Raw genomic sequence first — 9,506 nt, 5'->3', positions numbered from 1 at the left:
GTACCTGTTCTGTTATTTCCCTGAGAGGAGTACCGGCGCCGTGTAGTGGGACTGGCACCGGCGCAGTTCTTGTTGGAGTTGTTCCTTCAGGGTGGAGATCTGCGGGAGGGAAATGACAACCAATCAGAACACTGGAGGGGAGGAAACATTCTTGTTTCTTTGTTGCGATAATCTCCAGTAAGTTGGTATAGTTGGGGGGGGTGAGGTGTTCTGTAGAAGGACCGGAGTCCGGTAGCTCAGCCTGTATGGTGAACCTCGAGGGATCTCCATGTGCCCCTCTGAAGCTGGCTTCAAATTCTAGCCAAAGGCCTGACTTCATGGCTCCCCCCAGCTGTCACTCCCATCTAATGACTCCCTATTGGCCATTCAGGATAGGAGAATGGTGGGGCTCAGTCCCTGGTTGGCTGAACCCTACAACCTGCCATTACCCATCCAATAAGAGCTTCTCAATGGCCAGTAACATCTTTTGTCATTAGACCGGGGGGAAGGGCAGGTTTGGGGCACTGGTGGTGTTAAGTCCTGATGTCAGGCCAGTGGCGTCACAAGGGGGGGTGCGGCCGGCACCCGGGTGCCACCATTGGAGGGGTGACACCAAAATGGCTCACAGTCATTTTGGTGTCAGCCCCCTCTGAAAAGTCGGGCGCTCGGTCATGGACTGAACGCCCGACAGTATCAGGAGAGAGGAGGGGTCCCGGGGACATACCTCATCCCGCCGGGGTGACTGTCCCCTCCTCTCTCTGCCGGCGTCCATCACCAAGATGGTCGGCGGCAGGTAACAGCATACTGCTGCGCGTGCGCGATGACGTCTCGGCGGGGTGACACTCGGTTACCGCTTCCGGTGTCACCCAGCCTCGGGACGCCCCTGTGTCAGGCCCTCCCTGAATAAAGGGAAACTAGTTTCAGAGGGCCACACAGGAGGGCTTTCTAGCTAACCAAGGTAATAGCAGACATTGTGTATGACTCCTCCCCTGTAAGGGATGACTCCTCCCCTGTGTCAGTAGGAAGGACCCACTGCTGCAGGCCATCCTCACTGACCGGTGCCACGGACCCACCTGCTCCTCCAGGCCTTTGATCCGCTGGCGGTGTGCCCGCTCCCTGGCGTCCAGAGTGCGCTCCGCCTGAGTCTGCGCGTTCCGCAGCCTCTCGATCTCCATCTGCAGCTCCTGGCGGTGCCGCGCCGCCGTCTCCATCAGACTCTGAGACTGCGTCTGCTCCATGTCTGCGATCTGAGCCTGGAGAGGAAGGAGAGACGGTTATGGGGACGCATGCAGCAAGTGGCCGGAATCCCGCTAATCTAGACGAGGAGGAGGAGGAGGAGGATGCTGGAAGACAGCGCGGTAACCAGGAGACTCAGAAGTATCACACTGCAAAGAGATCACTAACATGAGTCTGCAGGAGAAGCTGGAGGGCTGCATGCAGGGCGAGCTACAAGAGATTTTTTTTTAATGGGGTACCACTATCTGGGAAGCCGGGGTACTCTGGCAGGACACTCCTTAGCACCCAGTCTTCCACATTACGGGGTTGCACTCACCAGACTGAACGTGATCTTGCGCCTAACCCTGTTTAATTGCGTCTTCATGGGACAGCGGGGGAAGGGGAGAAAGAACGCCATGAACCAACCAATAGGAAGACAGATCTCAGCGGCACCCCCCGTCATTCTATCACCTACACAGGGGGGTTGAGATGGTGACCACGGAGGTCCCTCTAGGACCCTTCTCTCACCTCCAGCAGATGGACCTGTCTCTGCGCGTCCGCCAACTCCTGTTCCACGGTGGTCAGTGAGCGGTCCAAGCGCCCCTTCTCTGCAGACAGCCGCAGCGTGTCCTCCGCCGTCTTCAGCTTCTCGCGCTCCACCTATCAGAAGGGAGACATCTCTCCAATGGTTGTCCAACGTCCCTACCACTCAATCCTCCCCTGAGGCCGGCGGACGGACGCACGCACGCACCTCTGTGTCCCCTCACCTTGTCCAGGGTCTTCCTCAGGGCGCTCTTGTCCTTCTCCAGTCTCAGGGATGAGCGTTCCACCTCTCGTTTCTCCGCCTCTAACTGCGCCAGTGTGCGCTGCATCCCGCCCAGGCGTTCCTGGAGCACCTCCCTCTCCTCTTGCAGCTTCTGGAGGCTCCGCAGCGAGGTTCCTTCGCTCTCCTGACGCTGCCGCAGGAGCTGGGGGGTGGTGAGAGAAGGGAGGTGAGGCCCTCATACCCGTCACCAAACAGGATTTCATATCTCTTAAAGGAGAATCACATCAGCAACCAATCAGATGATCAATAACTGCTCCTGATTGGCTATCTGATGACACAGTTGCTCCTCCAGACACTTTCCATAAGAGGACCACTGACCTCCTGCAGCTGCCGCACTTGTCCCTCCAGCTCCATCCGTTGTAGTTCTCCTTCGGCCACCTCGTCCCGCAGCTCCTGAACCTGCTCCAGGAGCCCCGCGCTCTGCTTCTTGCCGTCCGCCACCGCCAAGCGCGCAGCTTCCAGACGTTCCTGTGTGAAAGAAGCGCCAAGAATGGCTCAGAACTGATCACCAGGTAAGAGGCGAACTCATAGCGGTGGCCAGGGTGGGGAGGGGAGGAAATGGTCTCCAGCTGGCCAGAGACCTCGGAGGACGCGCAGGTCAGAACCCAGAAACCACACTGACCTGCAGGATCCGCCGATCGTGCTCGCTGGAGGTCAGCAGCTTTTGCAGCTGCCCGATCTTCTCGTGGGAGGAGCTGGAGGTGGAGTTACATTCAGAGAGAGTGCTGGACAGACTCTGGACCTTCTCCTTTAGGGAGGACTCGTTGTCCTGAACCTTCCCCAGGGTGGCATTGAGACGGTCTACGCAGAGCTGCAGGGTGCTCACTTTCCCCTCGCTGTCCGCCAACTGGAGACCCAACAAAAAAGGGGGTTAGACCTGAGGAGAGGAGAGCTCCCGCAAAGGTAATGTGACATACAATCCTGGGAGTGAATTTCTGACAACACACAGTAATATCGGGAACAATAAGGGGCCACATTCCCTATCAGGTCCCGGCTTCTGGTATGAACTCCCCCTAGTGTCCAGTAGGGGCATTGCGCCAATTTAAAACATCCCCTGACTGGGCCTAAGATGTGCGTCTCTTCCAAATGAAAAGCATTCAAAGCCTGCGCAAAGTCTACAACTTCCCGGTCACGCTGCATGTGGGGCAGCTACTGCTGATGGGGGTAGGGGCCCCTAGATATACATACACATGGTGGGTTATACAGAGGGCCCCCAGTCTGCACTCACCTGTCTCTGTAGCCCTTCCACCCGCTGCTGCATTTCCTGCATCTCGGCCTCTCGGTCCCCCAGCACCAGTTTCACCCTCTGCAGCTCCCCCTCCAGCGCGCGCCGGGAAAGCTCCAGCTTTGTGTTCCGGTTCTCGGCAGCGTCCAGCACTTCCTTCAGACGCCGCTTGTCGCCGTCCAGCCTGGCCTCGTTACCTTTCATTTTATTGAGTTTGTCCTGAAGAGAGAAGAAAGATGGGAGGGGCAGCACGGGGGCAGAACGGGAGCAGCACGGGAGCAGAACGGGAGCAGAACGGGAGCAGAACGGGAGCAGCACGGGAGCAGAACGGGGGCAGCACGGGAGCAGGACGGGGGCAGCACGGGAGCAGCACAGGGGCAGCACGGGAGCAGCACAGGGGCAGCACGGGAGCAGCACAGGGGCAGCACGGGAGCAGCACAGGGGCAGCACGGGAGCAGCACAGGGGCAGCACGGGAGCAGCACAGGGGCAGCACGGGAGCAGCACAGGGGCAGCACGGGAGCAGCACAGGGGCAGCACGGGAGCAGCACAGGGGCAGCACGGGAGCAGCACAGGGGCAGCACGGGAGCAGCACAGGGGCAGCACGGGAGCAGCACAGGGGCAGCACGGGAGCAGCACAGGGGCAGCACGGGAGCAGCACAGGGGCAGCACGGGAGCAGCACAGGGGCAGCACGGGAGCAGCACAGGGGCAGCACGGGAGCAGCACAGGGGCAGCACGGGAGCAGCACAGGGGCAGCACGGGAGCAGCACAGGGGCAGCACGGGAGCAGCACAGGGGCAGCACGGGAGCAGCACAGGGGCAGCACGGGAGCAGCACAGGGGCAGCACGGGAGCAGCACAGGGGCAGCACGGGAGCAGCACAGGGGCAGCACGGGAGCAGCACAGGGGCAGCACGGGAGCAGCACAGGGGCAGCACGGGAGCAGCACAGGGGCAGCACGGGAGCAGCACAGGGGCAGCACGGGAGCAGCACAGGGGCAGCACGGGAGCAGCACAGAGGTTCCTGAGGGTAAGGCTTCCACTAGGGTCACCCGAAACAGCTTCTGCACTTATGGTGACAGGTACACCTTATACATATCAAGGGTCCCGTGCACCCACATGGGGAATTCTGTCCCGTTTCACTTCACTCCATAGAATCCACGGACTCGCCTGCAGGCTGCGCTCCAGGCTGGCGGCTTTCTCCAGCGCCATCTTGCGCTCCCTCTCGCAGCGTCTCAGATTCTCTTCCTGCAGGATGAGTGTGGTCTGCGCATTGCTGAGCTTCCCGTCCATGCCGCGCTTCCCTGGCCAGGAAGAGAACTAACACGTCAGCTTGTCAGAGCCCCGACCTTCCTTTCCGTCCATCCTTCCACACACGTCCTCCTCACCCTCCTCCATCTCTGACAGAACCTTCTGCAGCTGCTGGATGCGTGTGGTGGCCCCGTCCCGCTCCGCCTCCATCTCCACCAGCTGCCGAGTCGCCGTTCCCAGCTGAGTCCGCAGGTCATCCTATGGAGGGGATTCAATGTGTTTATAGGTGTACATGCAGGAGCAGAGCCTCACTCTCCCCTCCCCCAGTCATCAGTCTGCTGCAGGCAGGAGGAGGCATTTCCTCAGTCTCCCCTCCCCCCGGTGATCAGCTTCTGCCAGCAAGAGGAAGCATTTCCTCAGTCTCCCCTCCCCCCAGTGATCAGTCTGCTGCAGGCAGGAGAAAGCATTTCCTCTCAGTCTCCCCTCCCCCAGTCATCAGTCTGCTGCAGGCAGGAGGAAGCATTTCCTCAGTCCCCCCTCCCCCCAGTGATCAGGGTTACACTGACACCACCAGGCAGGATATTTGAGTCTGGTAGGTGTAATGCTCCCCACTGTCCTGGTGGTGCCCCTGTCACATCTCCTGGACACACAATGTGACTTAAGTGAGCAGTCCTTACACCTCCCCGGACGCCCCAACCTGTCCCATCCTTACCCTGTCTCTCTGAGTGTCCCTGAGTTCCTGCAGTAGGAAGCTTTTCCTCAGTCTCCCCTCCCCCAGTGATCAGTCTGCTGCAGGCAGGAGGAAGCATTTCCTCAGTCTCCCCTCCCCCCGGTGATCAGTCTGCTGCAGGCAGGAGGAAGCATTTCCCCAGTCTCCTCTCCCCCAGTCATCAGTCTGCTGCAGGCAGGAGGAAGCATTTCCTCTGTCTCCCCTCCCCCCAGTGATCAGTCTGATGCAGGTAGGAGAAAGCATTTCCTCTCAGTCTCCCCTCCCCCAGTCATCAGTCTGCTGCAGGCAGGAGGAAGCATTTCCTCAGTCCCCCCTCCCCCCAGTGATCAGGGTTACACTGACACCACCAGGCAGGATATTTGAGTCTGGTAGGTGTAATGCTCCCCACTGTCCTGGTGGTGCCCCTGTCACATCTCCTGGACACACAATGTGACTTAAGTGAGCAGTCCTTACACCTCCCCGGACGCCCCAACCTGTCCCATCCTTACCCTGTCTCTCTGAGTGTCCCTGAGTTCCTGCAGGAAGTCCCGCAGGGCGGTGCGGATGACCTCGGGGTCGATGTCGGCTGACAGTTGCTCCCCTCGGGTAGGAGAGGATGAGCGATCCGGGGTCCGGCTGCGCTCCGGGCTGCCTGTACGAGGGATGGGGCTTCCTCGCCCATCGGTAGTCGTTGTGTAGGTATTGTCGAATCCTGTACGAAGAGGAGACGAGAATAAAATAAACGACCGGCGCCGGCCTGGAGGTGCCGATCTTCCATGATGCCCACCTACCCTTCGGAGGGGAGAACACCCTCCGGGGTGAGCCGCTGCGCCCCCTAATGGCCGGGCTCGGAGTGCGTCCCGCTCGGCCTATTCCCAGAGTCCTCCTCAGAGCGGAGTGCAGGCTGCTAAGCTTGAATTCCGTCTCCCTCTTCAGCCCCTCGAGACGCGCCAGCTCCGCCTCCAGCCCATGGACCCGCCCCTCGCTGGCGCTCAGCTTCAGGCTCAGCTGGGCCGCCTCCTCCTGCGACGTCAAGGCTTTAATCTCCAGATTGCGGGTGTTGTCCAGAAGCTTCTTCTCGTTGCCGCGAGCCTCCTCCAAGCTGCCCTGCAGTTCCTTCTCTCGCAGGCCGAAGTCACCTTCCACCTCGGACAGTTTCCTCTGCAGAGCGCCGAGCTGTGGAAAAAGGACACGGGAGGAAGTGATGTCAGTGGCGGGATTACGACTTCCTGTCCGACACATTCCCCTCCCGCGCCTGCTTGCTCTTACCTCCTTCCTGGCGGCTTCCCGGCCGCTTTCCGTCTCCACCAGCTTCTGCTTCACGGAAAAGTTGTCTTTGCGCGCTTCTTCCTCTCGCTGCTCGCACAAAGAGAGTCGCGCCTGCACTTCCGCCATGTCGCGGCTGCGCTTTGTGCTCTCGTCGTCCGCAACCTTCAGCTGCGAATCAGAGCAGATGTCAGACACACAATGGACCTGGTAATGAGGCGGCTCCCGGTCCTGGTGCCGTGCCATGGTTATGGGCCTCTCCGCAGGCAGCCAACACGGCGCACTCAGGTCGGGAACGCTCCTCGGGGCCCGCAAACCCTCACCTGCCGCCGCAGATCCTGCAGTTCTCTCCGTGCCTCCAGGCGCGACCTCTCCACCTCTCGCAGGTTACCGCGCAGGTCGGCCACCTCCTTCTCGGTGGCGGTTCTGGCCTCCTCCAGAACCGAGAGCCTCTGCTCCTTCTCTTCATTGGCCCGTTTCAGACTGTCAATGGAATGCAAGCGGTATGGTCAGCACTGTCGAGCTTAATAGATCAGCCCCCAGGAGGCGGGATCAAGTGGTGAGATCATTACGGGGGACCTATTGGCATCCCCCATATAACCAACGTTCAAAGACGCACCTAATGCGTTCGCTCTCCGCCCGGCGTACCGCCCCGCGCAGCTCCTCGTTGGATCTCTGAACCGCCTCCTTCTCTTTGGACTCGTCGCTGAGAGACCGGCGCAGGTCCTGGACCTCCTTCTTGTGCACCTCCGCCGCCTCGTGACTCTCTCGCACGCGCCGGTGCGCCTCGATCAGCTCGCGCCGCAGGGCGTCCCGGCCGTCCTCCACCACGCAGAGCTGAGTCTTCAGTTCCTCCACCTTGAGAGAGAACGCAGAATGATCCGTCCCGGTCCGACCTCAACTGGATCCGACGCCTTATATAAGGAAGGACTGTGATGGTTCTCTGGGACTCACCTCGCGCACTGCCGCGTCGCGTTGTTTCCCCGTCTCTCGGATCTGCTCGTGGAGGCTCTTCAGCTCCCTCTCATGGGACGCCAGCGATTCCTCGAACTGCTCCCGCAGACCCTTCAGCTCGGAGGTCAGATTGATGATGACGCTCTGTACATAAAACAAATGGGGGACATCTAGAGAAGACGCACAGCTCCACTGTCATCAATACAAGCGCCATGACGCTGGATGTGGTGCGAGTCCGGATCACCTCCAGCTCAGCCGGGCGTTGTGTACTATGTTCTATGGGCTGCCATTGAGCGCACACTGTACCCCTCCCCCCAACAATACGGAGCCTCACCCGGTCCTGCTCCTGTCTGCTCTGCTGTTCCCGTTTCTGGCGCTCCATCTCCAGGCTGAGTGCGTTTAGGGTGTGCTGTGCGTTGTTCAGTTTCTCGCTCAGAGACGCCTTTTCTGACTCCTTCAGGGAGAGGGCCTGCGGGAGAGAGCGGAGCGCAAATTACACCAAACCATCTTGAAAACATCACAGCGCTCTGCCTCAGCACTCTTCTCAAGAGCCTTCAGCCCTGATGCAAGCAGTAGGAGGAGCTATGCCATGACGGGTGGGTGTCAGTCTGGAGACCATCTGGCGGAATGATCCGCATGATTCGGTGGGGGTTCGGGCTCCACTCACCTGTTGCTTCTCATTCTCGGCCTGTAACAGGCTGTCATCCCGCTCCTGCTGCAGGGCCGCTATCTCCTCGCTCATCTCCTCGCGCTCCATCTCGTATCTCGCCAGCAACTCTTCCCGCTCCTGCGTCAGGCGGTGCACCAGCTGTTCTTTATCGGACTCCAGATCCAGAAGCTGCGCTTCCTGCAATACATCGCACATCACAGAAGTACCGGGGACAGGCCGGCCTCATTTTACATCGCAGACACTAGGATCAGTAAATGTGGTGACACTACAAGTCCCAGCAATGCACCCCCGCAGACAATCACTCCCAGCAGGTTTGGGTTATATTGGTTGTACCCATTGAAGCCCAATGTTATTTGCTGTGTATAAAGTGGCAGGGATCACTCTTACTGCACTACCCTTACTGGGTGTGTCTTCCTGTGGGGTCACCAGGACAGGAAGTGAGAGCAGATCTCCCCATTGGGGGCATCGCAGAGCTTTTATTCAGAACCAGTTTGGGCTGATGGTGGGCTATACGGGTTTGGGGACAAGGACTGCCTGTGATGACATTTGCCTCTCACAGACATGACAACCATATCTGCTCTGTCTGTGTCTATGGACTGATCTAGAAGGTTGGGGAACATCAGAACCTTCTCCCTCAGCAGGCGTTCCACGTCCTCCTCGTGCGCTTTCTGCTCACTCTTCAGGGCGACGCGAGCTTCCTTCTCTGCGTGGACCAGCTGCAGCCCGAGGGCCTCCTTGTCCCGCTCCAGTTTGGTGACCTCGGCCTCCATCTGCCGGCGCACAGAGCCGATCTCCGCTGCAGGGAGAGACGAGCGCCGATTACAGGCGGAGCATATGAGAGCCCCTCCTCCACCCTGATATACAATTGTTATTATCTTATAGAAGGTAATGAGGTATAATAATATCGTGTAATGATGCAGCACCGGCATTCTGATTGGCCGGAAAGGCGGCGTCATGCTCCCTCGTCGTCTCATGAATCATTTTATTAAGAAAGTGACCTTAAAGCATTAGTTTGTATTGCTTTAGAAAAAATGTGACCTGTCCCTTTAAGAAAAAGTATCGGTAATTGGTATCGGCGAGTACTTGATCAAAAGTATCGGTACTCGTATTCAGTCGTAAAAAAGTGGTATCGGTGCATCCCTAAATATTATCTAGTTGTGTCCATACCTTGCAGAGCCTCCTTAGCCAGCCTCAGACTCTGACTCTCGGCCTCCAGCTGCTCCTTCCGGGAGGTGATAGTGGTCAGTTGTTGCTGAACATCGAATAGCGTCGTCTCCAGAGACTCCTTCTCTGTCCTGCGGAGAAGAGGGACAGAGACCTATAGATGACGGTATACAGAGGAGAAGAGGGACAGAGACCTATAGATGACGGTATACAGAGGAGAAGGGGGGCGGAGAACTGTAGATGGCAGGATGC

The 9,506-nt window shown here is 58.8% G+C and overlaps 1 protein-coding gene across 1 annotated transcript in view; it reads right to left on the bottom strand.

Annotated features, from left to right (window-relative positions):
• Positions 1-6: 6 nt before the first annotated feature.
• CROCC (ciliary rootlet coiled-coil, rootletin) overlaps positions 7-9,506 on the bottom strand; it is a gene marked incomplete at its 5' end in the record, with an annotated part of 35,541 nt that continues 26,041 nt past the window's right edge. The window contains 19 exons of the mRNA XM_018574234.1: positions 7-99; positions 1,053-1,232; positions 1,723-1,854; positions 1,962-2,162; positions 2,339-2,488; positions 2,643-2,867; positions 3,249-3,464; positions 4,384-4,544; positions 4,629-4,749; positions 5,710-5,912; positions 5,992-6,376; positions 6,470-6,637; positions 6,790-6,949; positions 7,086-7,324; positions 7,421-7,564; positions 7,755-7,889; positions 8,088-8,267; positions 8,717-8,886; positions 9,258-9,385. Coding sequence (XP_018429736.1) covers positions 13-99; positions 1,053-1,232; positions 1,723-1,854; positions 1,962-2,162; positions 2,339-2,488; positions 2,643-2,867; positions 3,249-3,464; positions 4,384-4,544; positions 4,629-4,749; positions 5,710-5,912; positions 5,992-6,376; positions 6,470-6,637; positions 6,790-6,949; positions 7,086-7,324; positions 7,421-7,564; positions 7,755-7,889; positions 8,088-8,267; positions 8,717-8,886; positions 9,258-9,385 — 3,385 coding nt within the window. The remainder of the gene's footprint in view (positions 100-1,052; positions 1,233-1,722; positions 1,855-1,961; positions 2,163-2,338; positions 2,489-2,642; positions 2,868-3,248; positions 3,465-4,383; positions 4,545-4,628; positions 4,750-5,709; positions 5,913-5,991; positions 6,377-6,469; positions 6,638-6,789; positions 6,950-7,085; positions 7,325-7,420; positions 7,565-7,754; positions 7,890-8,087; positions 8,268-8,716; positions 8,887-9,257; positions 9,386-9,506) is intronic.

Source organism: Nanorana parkeri, unplaced genomic scaffold (genome assembly GCF_000935625.1).
Source record: "Nanorana parkeri isolate BGI_ZX_2015 unplaced genomic scaffold, ASM93562v1 scaffold2832, whole genome shotgun sequence".
NCBI classification, from domain to species: Eukaryota; Metazoa; Chordata; class Amphibia; order Anura; family Dicroglossidae; genus Nanorana; species Nanorana parkeri.
Note: the sequence above shows the minus strand (reverse complement) of the source record. Positions and strands in the feature narration are given on the sequence as shown.